At 43.1% G+C, this 18,804-nt stretch overlaps 1 protein-coding gene and 1 pseudogene across 2 annotated transcripts in view; one reads left to right on the top strand and one right to left on the bottom strand.

Moving 5' to 3' along the window:
* OS9 (OS9, endoplasmic reticulum lectin) overlaps positions 1-16,551 on the bottom strand; it is a 34,249-nt gene extending 17,698 nt beyond the window's left edge. The window contains exons 1-5 of one of the 2 annotated variants that reach the window (XM_027542376.1): positions 16,358-16,551; positions 15,759-15,935; positions 14,827-14,890; positions 14,620-14,696; positions 14,337-14,435 (exon numbers count right to left, since the gene is read on the bottom strand). In XM_027542376.1, the coding sequence (XP_027398177.1) occupies positions 14,337-14,435; positions 14,620-14,696; positions 14,827-14,890; positions 15,759-15,935; positions 16,358-16,519 (579 nt within the window). In that variant the 5' untranslated portion in view covers positions 16,520-16,551. The remainder of the gene's footprint in view (positions 1-14,336; positions 14,436-14,619; positions 14,697-14,826; positions 14,891-15,758; positions 15,936-16,357) is intronic. The other variant, XM_027542375.1, reaches the window with a different exon arrangement.
* Positions 16,552-16,920: 369 nt separating this feature from the next.
* On the top strand, positions 16,921-18,454 carry LOC113893530 (annotated as a pseudogene).
* The last annotated feature ends 350 nt before the right edge of the window (positions 18,455-18,804 follow it).

Raw genomic sequence — 18,804 nt, 5'->3', positions numbered from 1 at the left:
CATGGTTACCTTTCTACAGGGATAGAAACAGAGTGATGAGGGGAAAGTGTGTTAAGACTTTTCTCTGTATACTTTGTAAAGCATTTCTATATTAGAGCTATGAAAATTCATACCTATTCAAAAATTAAATATAAAATTTTCTAAGTGTGAAAAAAATCCAAGAAGTCAGAAAGAGAACAGAAGGAAATAAATGGTAAAATAATGATGTTCCCCTTCACAGATCACTGCCTTGTCATAGCGAAGGGGCCTGTGTAACTTGGAGACGCCATGAGCCAATCCATGCAGGGCCACCCAAGGGCACAGGTCATAGTGAAGAGTTCTGACAAAATGTGGTCCACTAGAGAAGGAAATGGCAACTCATTCCAGTATTCTTGCCTGGAGAACCTCATGGACAGTATGAAAATGCAGAAAGATATAACATCGGAAGAAGAGCCCTCCCTTAGGCTGGAAGGTATCCAATATGCTACTGGGGAAGAGCAGAGGGCAATTACCAATAGCTCCAGAAAGAATGAAGCAGCTGGACCAAAGTGGGAATGACATTCAGCTGTGGATGTGTCTGGTGGTGAGAGTCAAATCTGATGCTGTAAATAACAATAGTGCATAGCAATCTGGAATGTTAGGTTCATGAATCAAGGTAAACTGGAAGTGGTCTAGCAGGAGATAGCAAAATTGAGCATTGATGTCTTAGGTATCAGTGAACTAAAATGGACAGGAATGGGAGAATTTAATTCTGATGATACAGAGGACCACTGTATCTACTAACTACTGTGGGGAGGAATTCCTTAGAAGAACTGGAGTAGTCCTCATAATCAACAAGAGTCTGAAATGCAGTACTTGGGTGTGGTCTTAAAAACAACAGAATAATCTCGGTTCATTTCCAAGGCAAACCATTCAACATCACAGTAATTCAAGCCTATGCACCAACCACTGATGCAAAAGAAACTGAAGATGACTGGTTCTAAGACCTACCACACCTTCTAGAACCAACACCAAAAAAGGTGTCTTTTTCATCATAGGGGATTGGAATGCAAAAGGAAGTTAAGAGATACCCAAAATAACAGGCAAGTTTGGCCTTGGAGTACAAAGTGAATCAGGGTTAAAGCTAACAGCGTTTTGTCAAGAGAACATGCTGGTCACAGCAAATACCCTTTTCCAACAACACAAAAGAAGACTTGACACATGGACATCACCAGATGGTCAATACTGAAATCAGACTGATTATGTTCTTTGCAGCCAAAGACGGAGAAGCTCTATACGGTCAGCAAAAACAAAACCTGGAGCTGACTGTGGCTCAGATCATGAGCTCCTTATTGCAAAATTCAGGCTTAAATTAAAGAAAATAGGGAAAACCACTAGGCCATTGAGGTATGACCTAAATCAAATCCCTTATGATTTTACAGTGGAAGTGACAAATAGATTCAAGGGATTACACCTGATAGAGTGCCTGAAGAACTATGGACAGAGGTTTGCAACATTGTACAGGAGGTGGTGACCAAAACCATCCCAAAGAAAAAGAAATGCAAGAAAGCAAAGTGGTTGTCTGAGGAGGCTTTACAAACAGCTGAGGAAAGAAGAAAAGCAAAAGGTAAGGGAGAAAGGGAAATTTATACCCAACTGAATGCAGATAAATAGCTGTGAAAAGAAGAGAAGCAAAAAACAAAACAGAAAAGGAAAGATATACCCATTTGAATGTAGAGTTCCAAAGACTAACCAATACAATATTGTAAAGAAATTAGCCTCCAATTAAAACAAATAAATTTATATTTAAAAAAAAAACAAAGACTATCAAGGTGAGATGATAGTCTCAACGATCAGTGCAAAGAATAGAGGAAAACAATAGAATGGGAAAGACTAGAGATCCCTCCGAGAAAATTAGAGAGATACCAAGGGAGCATTTCATGCAAAGATGGGCACAATAAAGGACAGAAATGGTATGGACCTAACAGAAGCAGAAGATATTAAGAAGAGGTGGCAAGAATACACAGAAGAACTGTACAAAAAATATCTTAATGACCCAGATAACCACAATGCTGTGATCACTCACCTAGAGCCAGACATCCTAGAATGTGAAGTCAAGAGGGCATTAGGAAACATCACTATGAACAAAGCTAGTGGAGGTGATGCAATTCCAGTTGAGCTATTTGAAATCCTGAAAGATGATGCTGTGAAAGTGCTGTACTCAATACGTCAGCAAATTTGGAAAACTCAGCAGTGGCCACAGGACTGGAAAAGGTCAGTTTTCATTCCAATCCCAAAGAAAGGCAATGCCAAAGAATGTTCAAACTACCACACAGTTGTACTCATCTCACACACTAGTAAAGTAATGGTCAAAATCCTCCAAGCCAGGCTTCAGCAATACGTGAACTGTGAACTTCCAGATGTTCAAGAAAAGTTTTAGAAAAGGCAGAGGAATGAGAGATCAAATTGCCAACATCCGTTGGATCATTGAAAAAGCAAGAGAGTTCCAGAAAAACATCTATTTCTGCTTTATTGACTATGGCAAAGCCTTTGACTGTGTGGATCACAATAAACTGTGGAAAATTCTTCAAGAGAAGGGAATACCAGATCACCTGACCAGCCTCTTGAGAAATCTGTATGCAGGTCAGGAAACAACACTTAGAACTGGACATGGAACAACAGACTGGTTCCAAATAGGAAAAGGAGTACCTCAAGGCTGTATATTGTCATCCTGCTTATTTAACTTATATGCAGAGTATATCATGAGAAATGCTGGGCTGGATGAAGCACAAGCTGGAATCAAGATTGCTGGGGGAAATATCAATAATCTCAGATACGCAGATGACACCACCCTTAGGGCAGAAAGTAAAGAAGAACTAAAGAGCCTCATGATGAAAGTGAAAGAGGGAGAGTGAAAAAGTTGGCTTAAAGCTCAACATTCAGAAAACAAAGATCATGGCATCCGGTCCCATCACTTCACGGAAAATAGATGGGGAAACAGTGGAAACAGTGGCTGACTTTATTTTTTGGGGCTCCAAAATCACTGCAGATGGTGACTGCAGCCATGAAATTAAAAGACGCTTACTCCTTGGAAGGACAGTTATGACCAATCTAGAGAGGATATTCAAAAGCAGAGACATTACTTTGCCAACAAAAGTCCATCTAGTCAAGGCTATGGTTTTTCCTGTGGTCATGTATGGATGTGAGAGTTGGACTATAAAGAAAGCTGAGCGCCAAAGAATTGATGCTTTTGAACTGTGGTGTTGGAGAAGACTCTTGAGAGTCCCTTGGAAAGCAAGGAGATTCAATCAGTACATCCTAAAGGAGATCAGTCCTGAGTGTTCATTAGAAGAACTGATGCTGAAGCTGAAACTCCAATACTTTGGCCACTTGATGCAAAGAACTGACTCATTTGAAAAGACCCTGATGCTGGGAAAGATTGAGGGCAGGAGGAGAAGGGGTCGACAGAGGATGAGATGGTTAGATGGCATCACCAACTCGATGGACATGAGTTTGGGTAAACTCTAGGAGCTGGTGATGGACAGGGAAGCCTGGGGTGCTGCAGTCCATGGGGTTGCAAAGAGTTGGACATGACTGAGTGACTGAACTGAAATGAACTGAATGCAGACTTCCAGAGAATAGCAAGGAGACATAAGGCCTTCTTAAATGAACAGTTGAAAGAAACAGAGGAAAAATATAGAAATAGAAATAGAATGGGAATAACTAGAGATCTCTTCAAGAAAATTGTAGATATCAAGGGAACATTTTATGCAAGGACAGGCACAATAAAAGACAGAAATGGTAAGGACCTAATAGAAGCAGAAGAGATTAAGAAGATGTGGCAAGAATACACAGAAGAACTATATGAAAAAGATATTAATGACCCACAGTTAACCATGATGGTATGGTCACTTACCTAAAGCCAGACATCCCAGACTGCAAAGTCAAGAGGGCCTTAGGAAGCATGACTATGAACAAAGCTAGTGGAGGTGACAGCATTTCAGTTGAGCTATTTCAAATCCTAAAAGATGATGCTGTTGAAGTGCTGCACTCAGTATGTCAGCAAATTTGGAAAACTCAGCAGTGGCCACAGGACTGGAAAAGGTCAGTTTTCATTCCAATCCTAAAGAAGGGCAATGCCAAAGAATGTTCTAACTACCATACAATTGTGCTCATTTCATATGCTGGCATATGCTTAAAATCCTTCAATCTAGGCTTCAGCAGTATGTGAACCAAGAGTTTACAGAAGTATAAGCTGGGTTTTGAAGAGGCAGGGGAACCAGAGATCAAATCACCAACATTTGCTGGGTCATGGAGAAAACAAGGGAGTTCCATAAAAATATCTGCTCTGCTTCAATGACTACACTAAAGCCTTTCACTGCATGGATCACAACAAAGTGTGGAAAACTCTTAAAGAGATGGGAATACCAGACCCCCTTGCCTGTCTCCTGAGAAACCTGTATGTGGGTCAAGAAGCAAGAGTTAGAACCAGACATAGAACAACTGACTGGGTCTTAACTGGGAAAGGAGTACAAGGCTGTATATTGTCACCTTGCTTATTTAACTTATATGCAGAGTACATCATGCAAAATGCTGGGTTGGATGAATCATAAGCTAGAATCAAGATTGCTGGGAGAAATATCAACAATGTCAGACGCAGATGACACCATTCTAACAGCAGAAAGTGAACAGCAACCAAGGGTGAAATAGGACAGTGAAAAAGCTGGCTTGAAACTCAACATTAAAAAAAACTAAGACCATGGCATCCAGTCCCATCGCTTCATGGCAAACAGATGGGGGAGAAACTGGAAGCAGTGACAGATTTTACTTTCCTGGGCTCCAAAATCACCGCAGACAAGTGACTGCAGCCATGAAATTAAAAGACATTTGCTCCTTGGAAGAAAAGCTATGACAAACCTAGACAGTGTCTTAAAAGCAGAGACATCACTTTGCCAACAAAGGCCTGGATAGTCAAAGCTATGGTTTTTTCCAGCAGTCATGTATGGATGTGAGAGTTGGACCATAAAGAAGGCTCAATGCCAAAGAATCGATGCTTCCAAATTGTGGTGCTGGAGAAGACTCTTGAGAATCTCTTGGACTGCAAGGAGATCAAACCAGTCAGTCCTAAAGGAAATCAACCCTGAATATTCATTGGGATGACTGTTGCTGAAAGTGAAGCTCCAATTCTTTGGCCACCTGATGAGGAGAGCTGACTCACTGGAAAAGACCCTAATGCTGGTAAAGATTGAGGGCAGGAGAAGTGGGCGACAGAGAATGAAGTGGTTGGATGGCAACACTGACTCAATGGACATGAATTTGAGCAAATTCTGGGAGATAGTGGAAGACAGAGAAGCTTGGCGTGCTACAGTCCATGGGGTCTCAAAGAGTCAGACACGACTTAGTGAAGAAAAACAACAACAAAATGAAGGTGTTAATGAAATAGTAATTAGTGGTAACAGTTATTCAACATTGTTAATGTGCTTACTGCTACTGCATTGTACACTTAAAATAGTTAAAATGGCAACTTTTAATGTCTGTTTTACTATAACTTAAAAAACAATAATTAAAAATAAATGAAGAATGACTTTATGTTAAAAAGACATTGAAAAAATGGGCAATGCACCAAATTCACCAATAACATCTGCATTCGCTATAACCCGGTGATTCTACTAGGTATTTCCCTGGAGGAACTCTTCCCCATTCACAATGTGGTCTACATAGCAGCACTGTGTGTAAGGGCAGTAGAGTTGAAATCCAACTGTTCCTCAATAGAGGAATGGATAAGTAAACAATGAAACACAATGCAGCCATTAAAATCACTGAACTGGATCTCCACGTCATGCCACAGAATGATAAATACCTCCATTAGTGAAAAAGCAGAACTATGCTGATGCATAATTTTAAAACACAAAACTATACATGTTGCCTGGGATGTGTATAGCACTAATAAAAGTACAAAGCAACCACAGAGATGGTTCTGGTTGTTTCTGGAGACAAGACGAAGAAATGAGATGGTAGGCTTTAACTCTATCATTAGCATTTTATTCCTTTTATTTAAAAAACAAAGAACAGATCCGAAGCAAATATGGCGAAATGTTAAACATCTGTTTAACTTGTCTATGACATTATTTCCTGTATGTCTGAAATGTTTCATAATTAAACATTTTAGTGGAAAAAAATCTTAGGTCTCTCTGAAATCCTATTTAATATAAGAATTGAGATAGGGATCCAAATTCATTTAATTCCAGATGGCTAACCCACTGTTTCTAAACTCCATGGAAAATGCACTTTTACCAAATTCTGTGCACACTGCTCCCACCAAGGAGGCACCTGGAAGATGGAACATCACCAGGCCAGCCCTGGAGTGGGGGATTCACTCAGTCACTAAAGCTATTAACTTGGGGGCCCATCAAAAGCTGAAAATGAGAAGCAGGCAGATAGGAATACCATCAATTTTCTGCCACCAAAACCTCCAGACTCCCCAGAAAATATGCTTTTTGTTCTAGTTACAGTAACAGCTCCCTACTCAGATCCCAGCCCTGCCCACGTTCTGCTCTCATTCCTTCTCCTATACCTCAACCTACTCTCCTTTCTACTAAGTCCACCCAGCATGTAAACCTGCTCCTACCTTAACACGTGAAACAACAAGCACAAAGTCCCACCTTCCCAAGCCCACACCCGTCCCCTTCAAGTCCAGACTTCTTCAAAGACTTCCACTTCCTCACCACGGTGCTCAACACCTCAGCTTCACCAGCCCCCTGAAACTGCTCTGCAGGAAACCGCCAACGACCTCTGGCATGGAGTCCAACCAAGGACTGGCCAGGGGAGGCTGCGAACAGAGCATTTACCAATCTTCATCTGGCTCCCCTCCCTACCATCTGAATTTTTATTTCCATGTTTGTGTGTTGCTTTATTAAAATAACAATTCCTATGATCGCTCACAAGCAGTTTTTAATTCTCCACTTCCTTGAAGGTTCAGACGCAAGCAACACCACAGGCCAGTTCCTTCTCAAGACATGTCCTTTCTATGTTCTATGTCACCACAGTCTCCTTTCTGGCCCCTTCTTGGCAGAGACCCCTTCTGCCCAGGCCTTCAATGATGGCTTCCTTGAGCTCTGTTCCACTTTTCTGACTATATTCTGTCTCTTTGGGCGGGATTTCATCCATACCACAGCTTCAATTATAACCACTAGGTTGATGGCTCCAAACACTCTGGGTTCAATTTAGATCTTTCTCCTGAGCTGCAAACCCAGAGATCCCAGAGCCTCCTCATATATATACATGGATGCCTATAGCCACTACAATCATCCTATTCAAAACCCAAACCAACATTTTCCTTTACCAAACCTACTGCTCTTCCCACTATACCCATCTTGGGAACGGAAACCACCATCTATCTAGTTGCTCAAGCCAGAGACCTGGGAATCTCACTCTGTTAATTTTGCCCCTTGAATCTCTCCAATAATTCAAATGTCTTCATCCCTGGGCCACCTTGTTTTCTCACCTGGATCACCGCGACCACCTCCTCACTGGTCTCCCAATCATTTGATTCGCTCCCGCCAGAGAACATCGATATTCTAGGAATCAGCAAACTAAGATGGACTGGAATGGGTGAATTTAACTCAGATGACCATTATATCTACTACTGTGGACAGGAATCCCTTAGAAAAAATGGAGTAGCCATCGTAGTTAACAAAAGAGTCCGAAATTCAGTACTTGGATGCAATCTCAAAAACAACAGAATGATCTCTGTTCGTTTCCAAGACAAACCATTCAATATCACAGTAATCCAAGTCTATGCTACAACCAGTAATGCTGAAGTCGAATGGTTCTATGAAGAACTACAAGACCTTCTAGAACTAACACCCCAAAAAGAATGTCCTTTTCATATAGGGGACTGGAATGCAAAAGTAGGAAGTCAAGAAAGGAGTAACAGGCAAATTTGTCCTTGGAGTACAGAATGAAGAAGGGGAAAGGCTAGTAGAGTTCTGCCAAGAGAACGCACGGGTCATAGCAAACACCCTCTTCCAACAACACAAGAGAAGACTCTACACATGGACATCACCAGATGGTCAACACCGAAATCAGACTGATTATATTCTTTGTAGCCAAAGATGGAGAAGCTCTATACAGTTAGCAAAAACAAGACTGGGAGCAGACTGTGGCTCAGATCAAGAACTCCTTATTGCCAAATTCAGACTTAAATTGAAGAAAGTAGGGAAAACCACTAGACCATTCAGGTATGACCTAAATCAAATCCCTTATGACTACACAGTGGAAGTGAGAAATAGATTTAAAGGTCTAGATCTGATAGACAGAGTGTCTGATGAACTATGGATGGAGGTTCATGACATTGTACAGGAGACAGGGATCAAGACCATCCCAAGAAAATGAAATGCAAAAAAGCAAAATGGCTGTCTGAAGAAGCCTTACAAATAGCTGTGAAAAGAAAAGAAGCCAAAAGCAAAGGAGAAAAGGAAAGATATACCCATTTGAATGCAGAGTTCCAAAGAATAGCAAGGAGAGATAAGAAAGCCTTCCTCAGTGATTAATGCAAAGAAATAGAGGAAAACAATAGAATGGGAAAGACTAGAGAACTCAAGAAAATTAGAGATACCAAGGGAACATTTCATGCAAAGGTAGGCACAGAAATGGTATGGACCTAACAGAATAATAATAAAGGACAGAAATGGTATGGACCTAACAGAAGCAGAAGATATTAAGAAGAGGTGGCAAGAATACACAGAAGAACTGTACAAAAAAGATCTTCATGACTGAGATAATCATGATGGTGTGATCACTCACACTCACCTAGAGCCAGACATCCTGGAATGTGAAGTCAAGTGGGTCTTAGGAAGCATCACCACGAACAAAGCTAGTGGAGGTGATGGAGTTCCAGTTAAGCTATTTCAAATCCTAAAAGATGATGCTGTGAACACGCTGCATTCAGTATGTCAGCAAATTTGGAAAACTCAGCAGTGGCCACAGGACTGGAAAAGGTCAGTTTTCATTCCAATCCCAAAGAAAGGCAATGCCAAAGAATGTTTAAACTACCACACAATTGCACTCATCTCACACGCTAGTAAAGTAATGCTCAAAATTCTCCAACCCAGGCTTTAGCAATATGTGAACCGTGAACTTCCAGATGTTCAAGCTGGTTTTCGAAAAGGCAGAGAAACCAGAGATCAAATTGTCAACATCCGCTGGATCATCGAAAAAGCAAGAGAGTTCTAGAAAAACATCTACTTCTGCTTTATTGATTATGCCAAAGCTTTTGACTGTTTGGATCACAATAAACTGGAAAATTCTGAAAGAGATGGGAATACCAGACACCTGACCTGCCTCTTGAGAAACCTATATGCAGGTTCAGGAAGCAACAGTTAGAACTGGACATGGAACAACAGACTGGTTCCAAATAGGAAAAGGAGTACCTCAAGGCTGTATATTGTCATCCTGCTTATTTAACTTATATGCAGAGTACATCATGAGAAACGCTGGGCTGGATGAAGCACAAGATGGAATCAAGACTGCCAGGAGAAATATCAATAACCTCAGATATGCAGATGACACCACCCTTATGGTAGAAAGCAAAGAAGAACTAAAGAGCCTCTTGATGAAAGTGAAAGAGGAAAGTGAAAAAGTTGGCTTAAAGCTCAACGTTCAGAAAACTCTGATCATGGCATCCAGTCCCATCACTTCATGGCAAATAGATGGGGAAACAGTGGCTGACTTTATTTTTTGGGGCTCCAAAATCACTGCAGATGGTGACTGCAGCCATGAAATTAAGACACTTGCTCCTTGGAAGGAAAGTTATGACCAACCTAGACAGCATATTAAAAAGCAGAGACATCACTTTGTCAACAAAGGTCCGTCTAGTCAAGGTTATGGTTTTTCCAGTGGTCATGTATGGATGTGAGAGTTGGACTATAAAGAAAGCTGAGTGCCGAAGAATTGATGCTTTTGAACTATGGTGTTAGAGAAAACTCTTGAGAGTCCCTTGGACTGCAAGGAGATCCAACCAATCCATTCTAAAGAAGATCAGTCCTGGGTGTTCATTGGAGGGACTGTTGAAGCTGAAACTCCACTACTTTGGCCACCTCATGTGAAGAGCTGACTCATTTGAAAAGACCCTGATGTTGGGAAAGATTGAGGGCAGGAGGAGAAGGGGACAACAGAGGATGAGATGGTTGGATGGCATCACTGAGTCAGTGGACATGGGTTTGGGTAGACTCCAGGAGTTGGTGATAGACAGGGAGGCCTGGCATGCTGCGGTTCATGAGGTTGCAAAGAGTCTGACATGACTGAGCGACTGAAGTGAACTGTGCCAGAGCGAGCCTTCAAAACCAACACTGAATTTGTCAGCATCTGCTCAAAAGATCGGGCTGGCAAAAAGTTCATTTGGGTTTTTCCTAGGACAGCTTATGGGAAAACCTGAATGAACTTTTTGGCCAACCCAATACTTCATTGGTTTCCCCTCATTTCTCAGATTGTCCAAACTCCTCAACACAGCTGCAGAGCTTAGCGTGATGTGTGACTTGTCCCCTAGCGACTGCCCAGCCTCACCTCTCGTAGTTCCCTCCAGTCAGTGCACAGCTATCAATCCCTCCCATCTCCAGGCCTTTTGAATTCCATGTGCCTTCCACCTGGAACACCCTCTCCTTCCCACTCCTCTACAGTGGCTGGACTAAGTCCTCATCCTTCTACTGCCAGTTCAAAGGTCACCTTCCCCAGAGGTCTCCCCTTGACCTGGGTTAGTTCTTTCATTGTATGTTCCCCTATGAAAAATACCTCACCCATCGGAGAGTCTGCCTATGTGCTGTGGCTGTTTGTATGTCTGTCTCCTGACAGCAGGACTAGGCCTCTCAGTCAGCATTTCCTCTCCAGCTGTCTATCATAGTGCTTGGCACAGGGCACATTGTCAGTAGCTATGAGGAAAATGAAGTCTTTGCCTTCAGTTCTCAGTGTTACTGAACATACAAACAAGTAAAGAAATATACAGAATACAATGAAGTAAGTGCTATAATAGATTAGATATGTGTGTGGGTGCTGTGGATTGCTGTCGTCTGAATGTCTGTGTCTCCCTAAAATTTGTAGGTTGAAATCCTCATGCCCACTGTGACGGTATCAGGAGAGGGTCCTGTCAGAGATGCTTAGCTCATGAGGTTGGAGCCCTCATAAATGGGATTAATACTCTTATGAAAGAGACCCCACAGAGCTCCTTTGTGAGGATACAAGAAGTCTGTGACTGGAAGAGGGTCCTCACCCAACCTCACTGGCACCCCAGTCCCAGACTTCCAGCTTCCAGTACTTGAGAAATAAATTTCTGTTGTTTATAAGCTACCTAGCCTGTGGTAGTTTGTTATAGCAGCCCAAACAGGCTAAGATGTGGATATATGTGGACACGGATGTACTGATATATGGAGCACTGAAAGAACACAATGAACTTTCTGGGCTAACCAAGAAAGGTCACAGAAAATACAGTGACATTTGAAATGGTTCATCATTCATTCCATTCATTCAGTGAATAATCTCTGGGCATCTACTTGGTGCCAGGCACTGTGGAAGACACTGAGGATACAGCAGAAAATAAGACAGTCAGATATTGTCCCTGACTTCCTGGAGCTTATTTTAGTGGGGATACACAAAGAAATTAAACCCCAAAAATAAGCTAATTTCAGGAAATGACACATGCTTTGAAGAATGTAAAACACCATAGGAGTTTATCAGGATGAAGGCAGAAGGGTGTGTGTGTCTGTGTGCCTATGTCAGATCTCCCTGTGGAGGTGTCACAGGGATATATAATCTGAATGAGAGGATGGAGACAGCCATTCAGAGATCTCTAGGCAGAGGAAATAGACCCAATGGTTCAAAAGACAGGAAGAGGGACTTCCCTGGTGGTCCAGTGACAAGACTCTGTGCTCCCAATGCTGGGGGCCTGGGTTCAATCCCTGGTTGGGAAAACTAGATCCCACATGTCAACTAAGATCCAGTGCAGCCAAATAAAAAAATAGTTTTTAAAAAACAAACAACAACAAAAAATCAAAGGGCAGGAAGAACAGCAATGGGACAGAAACGCAGTAAGATTTTATATCTCTAACCCAGACCCTGTCCTGGAATTCCAGAATTAAGAGAGCAAACTACCAACTGCCCATCACCACTGGGATATCTACTAGACATTTTGACCTTCATATGTCCAACACCAGCCTACTTTCCTCCTCCACACCCGTTCCCTCCCACTTAACTAAATGACAATTCCATTTTTCCAGCTGCTCAAGCTAAAGGCCCTGGAATCATCATAGACTCCCTGTCACATCCAATCCTTCAACAACTTTTATTGGCTCTATCTTCAAAATCTATGCAGAATCTGGCTGCTTCCCCCTTCTCTGCTGCTACCACCCCAGTCTGCTCTGAAGTATTTGGGTCTTATCCTTTGTGTCAGGCAGAATTATTGAAGGCTTGCCAGAACTTGGTAGAGAAGTGACACCTGCTCAGAGTGGTGTGTTAGAGCCAACTCAGGCCAGTTCACAAAAGCCAACTGGTAAGTTTTCAGAAATGTTGCACGATGACTGACGTCACAGTGATAGCATGAATTTGGCCATGGTGGGGATATTTATACCATGGATATTGGCAGACATTACACCTGGGCTCCCCCCTCCACCACCCCACCCTACCCGGGCGATCCTAGTGTCCCACACTTACCACCACACAACTGCATGTGCAAATCTGTATTGCAGAAAGAGAACTCTTGTGTCCTGGTGTATATGTTTGTGAATACACATTAGAATCACCTGAGGAACTTGGCCTACCAGACAGCTGCCTGCCTGAATTCCTTTAAGTACCACAACATAAGGAAACTTTGTTAAGAGGCTGTTGGAGATGATGCAGGTGAGAAATGAAGGTATGAAGCATAGGAGAGGACAGCTGTGAGAGAAATACAGAAGTAGAATGAAGGAGCTTCGTTATCAGCTCTGATTCCTTCCCTCTACATCACTTCTCAGCTTGTAATCACAGGCTCATTTTTGTGATCCTTTAACCTCTGCCTTCCTCTCCCGCCTGCAGTCCAGGAGGGTAGGGGCTGCATGTCTGCCCCACTGCATCTCCAGAGCGGAGCCCCATACCGACACCAGCACGACCTCACTGCAGAGTCAGTAAGTGAAGAAAGGAGGACAAAGTGAACAGTAAGAGTTAGTAATGAAACTCGTTCAGCTTAGGTGACAGAAAAGAGAAACACAGATAAAAGTGTGGTTGGTTGGTGGGAATGGAAATTGATATAACCACTCTGGAGAACAGTGTACGTGTGTGTTAAATCGCTTCAGTCATGTCCGACTCTGTGACCCCATGGACTGTAGCCCGCCAGGCTCCTCTATCTATGGAATTCTCCAGGCAAGAATACTGGACTGGGTTGCCATGTCCTCCTCCAGGGGATCTTCCCAACCCAGGGATGGAATCCAAGTCTCTTATATCTCCTTCATCGGCAGACAGGTTCTTTACCACTAGCGCCACCTGGGAAGCCCGGAGAACAGTACAGAGCTTCCTTAAAAAACTCAAACTACCATATGATGCAGCAATCCCACCACTGGGTATACACCCTGAGAAAACCACAATTCAAAAAGACATATGTACCCCAGTGTTCAGTGCAGCACTATTTACAACAGCCAGGACATGGAAGCAACCTAAACGTTCATCAACAGAAGAAGAGATAAAGAAGATGCGGTACATATACACGATGGAACATTAGCCATAAAGAGGAACAAAACTGGGTCATTTGTAGTGATGTGGATGAACCTAGATTCTGTTATATAGAGTGAAGTCAGAAAGAGAAAAACAATTATCATATATTAATGTGTATATATGGAATCTAGAAAAATGGTACTGATGAACCTATTTGCAAGGCAGAAATAGAGATGCAGACACAGAGAGTGCACTTCCGGGCACAGTGGGGTAAGCAGTAGGTGGGATGAGTTAACCGAGTAGCACTGACAGGTATACACTTCCATGTGTCAAACAGGTAGCTAGTAGGAAGCTCCTGTATAGCACAGGGAGCTCAGTTCAGGGCTGTGATTATCTAGAGGAGTGGGATGTGGGGCGGGACACAGGAGGTTCAAGAGTGGGGGCATGTATGTACACATATAGCTGATTCATGCTGTTGTAGAGCAGAACCTAATACAACACTGTAAAGCAATTATACACCTATTAAAAAAAAAACAGAAGTGCCTGTGAAAATTGAGGCAGTGACACAAAGCTGGAAATATGAGTCTTAAACTTAGGGTCTAGGGCCTGGTAGAGACACTCTTGACGATACCACACAATCCTGCCCTCTTCCCTTAGACTCTGAGTTGCCACTGTCGGAGTGTCAACTTCCCTCTCCCAAGACTCACCCGAACTTCAGCCTCCCGGGGCCTCCCATTGAGGTCGCACTTGGACCCATTGCCATAGGTCTGGCTGTGGTAGCGTTTCAGGCGATGCTGCTTGGAGGCCTGGGGAGGACATCAGGCATGAGGGAGGGGTGTGAGAAAGACAGCAAGGAGGAAAAAAAAGAGCACTCTCTCCTAAGACGAAGCCCAGAGAAACACGCCAGTTAATCCTGACCCTCCCCTTCTCGACAGGGCTCTCAGTCTGCAGCCCAGACCCCTTTCTCTCCTGGTCCCACACTCCTGCCACCTTTGCTGTTTCATCATCCCAGTCGAAGGCCGATTGGTAGTAGCCGAGATAGAGGACTTCACCTTTGATCTCTGAATCTGCAAGAAAGAGAACAGTGAAGCATGGTTACCCTGTTCTCAGAGGACTAGGAGGGAAGGGAACTGGGGAGGCAGGTCACCTTCCATGACAGGTTTCTGAGGGCTTAGGGAAAACATAGGTGGAACTCACCTTCCATATGGTACTGCTGGATGTGGCGTCCATAACAGAATTCATATGTCCACCAGTCCTTGGTCTGACAATAAAAGAAAAAAGAACTGTCAGGGGGATGGAATGCAGACATCTCTTCTTGGAACCAAAATCTCTCCTGGCCCCAAAACACATAACCACTGATTTACTTCTCATCTCCTCCTTATTCTTAATCCTCCAGATTCTTGGTGAGGAGGGCTGTTTTTCTTCTATAAATTGGAGAGAGACCTCTACAGCCTAGTTGGTTTACTACTCTTCTCTTTCTAAATATTTAAAAAAATTTTTTTCTTTGTAAATATTTTTTTAATCCTTCTTTGTTGTCCATAAAGATAAAAAATCATGATATCCTGAAGCACTCAGACCAGGGAAACATGGAATATCAAAGTATTAATTGAACTTCCTTGTACTGTTTTAGCTACTGTGGATACAGCTGTGAACAAGATAAATTCTCTGATTTCACAGACTTACGTTCTAGTACTAGGATTCAGACCAAAAATAAACTGATAATTCAGTTAATAATTTCAGGTCATGAAAAGTGCCATGATGAAAAAAAAAACAGGACACTGGGCAGAGAGTGACAGGGAAAGGAGTGACTTAACCAGGAAAGTTTCTCTCGGGGAGTACCCCTACTGCCCCAGCCTGACCCTCTTTAAGCACCTCAATATTGGTTTAATCTTTATTCTGAGATTTTCTATCCTAACACTCCTCTATAATCAGCAAAGTATCATCATCGGTTACAGGATTCTTTGCTTCTTTCCTGTCTGTGCAATATGCCTGCTCCTTCAGTGGCCTTCTTAACTCCTACAGATACTCTGATCACTCCTCATTCACAGACACATTGTGAATAGATAACTAGTTCCCAAATAGATAACTAGTTTCCATGCCCTCCTTCCCTCTATCCCAGTTCCTTTCACCTTCAGCAGGCAGGGAGCATCTTTCATCGGGCTCAACAACTCAGGGATCCCAGGCCCTTGGTAAGCAGGTGTCTCCTCCTCCCTTTCACGCTGGAAGTGAATAGCTCCAGCTGGCAGGCGACATTCATAGCGCTGCTTGTACTTAGAGGAGACAATCACCACGTCCGAAGCTTGGCTCTGGGAAAAAAGTGAGGGTCGGGGGACAGGGAGGCAAAGAGAGGTTTGGGATCAGGGAGAACAACGAGATCCCTCTTCACATAATGGGGAAGAGTCCAGTCAAGACAGAGTGAGCCACAAGTCCTCCAGCGGTGTTCAGCGGGTGAGGGGAGAGGGCACTCCCACTTTTTCACAGGGGAGGAGTCTGGGTGTTTCAATAGGGAACTGGAACCTGAAGTTGACAGAGGGAAGCCCCACCCCTCCCAGTCCCTGGCCCCAAGGGAATGGGTCTTTGACTACGATCCTCAGGAGTCCTCATAAAACCACTGCTTACTCTTCCCGATTCTCCTTAGGCTTCCGCCACAGACTCCACAGCTGCCCTTCTTCCTCTACCTTCTTCTTCCCTTTCTGCCCAGGACCCTCGCCCCTCTACGCCTCCTCACCTGGCCTCCCATGACAGGCAACGGCAGTATCTCGATCCCATAACGCATCTCACTCAGCTCCTCCAGGTTCAGGCTCCCGACCCCGCCGGTCAGGGTTGCGGGTAACAGGAGCCCCAGAAGTAGCAGCCCCAACAGACTGGACAGCAGCGTTTCCGCCGCCATCTTTCGTTCCCCTTCTAATCCAGATCAATTCCTTCCGCCCTAAACCTGGCGGCGGCCTCATCCCGCCCATAACGTCCCAAGGTCTTATTGGCGAAACTTTCTGTCCCTCTCACGTGCCCTATTCCCATTTGTCGACGTAGCTCTAAAGCCCACGAGGAGGTGTATCACGACAATTAGCAAAATCACTCGCTACGCGTGATTGGTTGAAGAGGCCAACCAATCACCAATGATATCGGATCCCCTCCTCCCCTCTCCCAGTTTCAGGGAGGCGCGGTCTACACGCCGGGCCCAGTTAAGCAGTTGTTTTGTTTTGTTTTTCTCTGTTTTAGCCCAGCTGTTGTACGCATTTCTGATTGCTTTTTAAGTCATTTTTTATATTGTGTCTGGCCGCCGCCAAGCGGATGTTTGAGGTGGATGGGTGCGTGCACACAATACTCTTGAAAGCTACTTAATACTTGTTACAAAACAAACAATTATTGTATAGTAGCATTCCTCTTTTCATAGATACATACAACTTTAGGGTGATCTGGTAATTTGTGTCAAAACCTTTCTGGACGATCCTGCAGTTGTCTTCCAATAAAAATTATCCTAAAGAAATAATGGGAACTTCCAGTTGAAAACTGGGAGCTGGAGAGCTGCGAGTGACAAACGTAGGTATTGTCTTCCAGGCCACGTAGGAACAAAGGGAAAGGAGACAGCAGCATTTCAGAAGCTAGAAAGCAAATGGAGGAATGGGAACTGATGAAGCAATCCTGAGAAATTGATTCCTAAACAAACATAAACAAGAGCATGACTATATCTTTGGAAAAACTTATCTGGAGACTCTGTCCCGCCCAACAGAGAAATCCCAAAGATATTTTCATCAGGGTTCTCTTAAAGAAATAAGATGAGGGAATCCTACATTTAAGTCCTTGGCCGAGAATCCTGCATTGCAGGGAGATTCTTCTCTATCTGAGCCGGCACACAATCTTTCCAAACAGTTTTTTGATAGCCTCACTCCAAAATATAAGCCGACGGTCAAGGATCATAAAACATTTAAGGAATGTCTTTAATATAAAAAGAAGAAAACAAAAAAAGCAAGAAGAAGAAGAAGAGCAGCAACTCAGAGGAAACAAATTGCAAGGGAGAAAAAGCAACCGAAAATTAAACAAACAAAAACCCATCAGTAAGAGCCTCAGAGAAATAATATATTGTGTGCATAAAATTATAGCAGGAGCAGGGCGGAGCGAGCATCGCAGACCTGGGACCAGCCTTTGATCGCGCAGTTCTCACCGCCTAGTTTGGGCGGGCCGAGGAGGGGACCTCCAACCGCGATCCCCGTGGGAGTGTGTTTTCCCTGTCCCATGGAGACCGCGCCTCCCTCGCCGGACCTGAGAGAGAAAAGAGCAAAGCTTGCAGAGGCTGCAGAGAGAAGACAGAAGGAGGCTGCATCTCGGAGTATTCTAAATGTTCAGTCTGTAGAAGAAAAGAGAAAGAAAAAGGAAAAAATAGAAAAAGAAATGGCTACATCTGAACCCCCACCAGAAGGTGGACTTAGATGGACAGTTTTATAAAGCATGAGTGTAAGAGTCTACTGCCAATTACTATACCTGCAATCAAGTGGACATCCTCAATTTAACTTCTTCTCTGAACAAATGAAGATTCAGACTTTGTAATTTTAGTGCTCTTAAGTGCAGTGCTTTTTCAAAACTGAATATTGAAAATTCTTTTGATTGTCAGACTTAGAAAATGGCCAGAACTTTCATTAAATACTTATTTTCCCTACATGTGCTCTTCTGCAGACAGTGGGTGATTTGCCATTTTTCAGTAGTTAGAACATGGACCTAAATTGTGAATATATATTTATATTGCATGGAAAAATTTTGCATACATCTCAAATATTCAAATTTTCACTTGTATTTCCCCTCCTTTATAAAGTGATCTAGCTATTTTTAATTTGCCACTTAACCTTATATCTCATTATTTCATTATATGTGAAGATTTTTGCTTAAACTTCCAGATGTTCAAGCTGGTTTTAGAAAAGGCAGAGAAACCAGAGATCAAATTGCCAACATCCGCTGGATCATCGAAAAAGCAAGAGAGTTCCAGAAAAACATCTATTTCTGCTTTATTGACTATGCCAAAGCCTTTGACTGTGTGGATCACAACAAACTGTGGAAAATTCTGAAAGAGATGGGAATACCAGACCACCTGACCTACCTCTTGAGAAACCTATATGCAGGTCAGGAAGCAACAGTTAGAACTGGACATGGAACAACAGACTGATTCCAAATAGGAAAGGAGTA

This window comes from Bos indicus x Bos taurus, chromosome 5 (assembly GCF_003369695.1).
Source record: "Bos indicus x Bos taurus breed Angus x Brahman F1 hybrid chromosome 5, Bos_hybrid_MaternalHap_v2.0, whole genome shotgun sequence".
NCBI classification, from domain to species: domain Eukaryota; kingdom Metazoa; phylum Chordata; class Mammalia; order Artiodactyla; family Bovidae; genus Bos; species Bos indicus x Bos taurus.
This window is presented reverse-complemented; position numbering and strand designations above follow the sequence as displayed.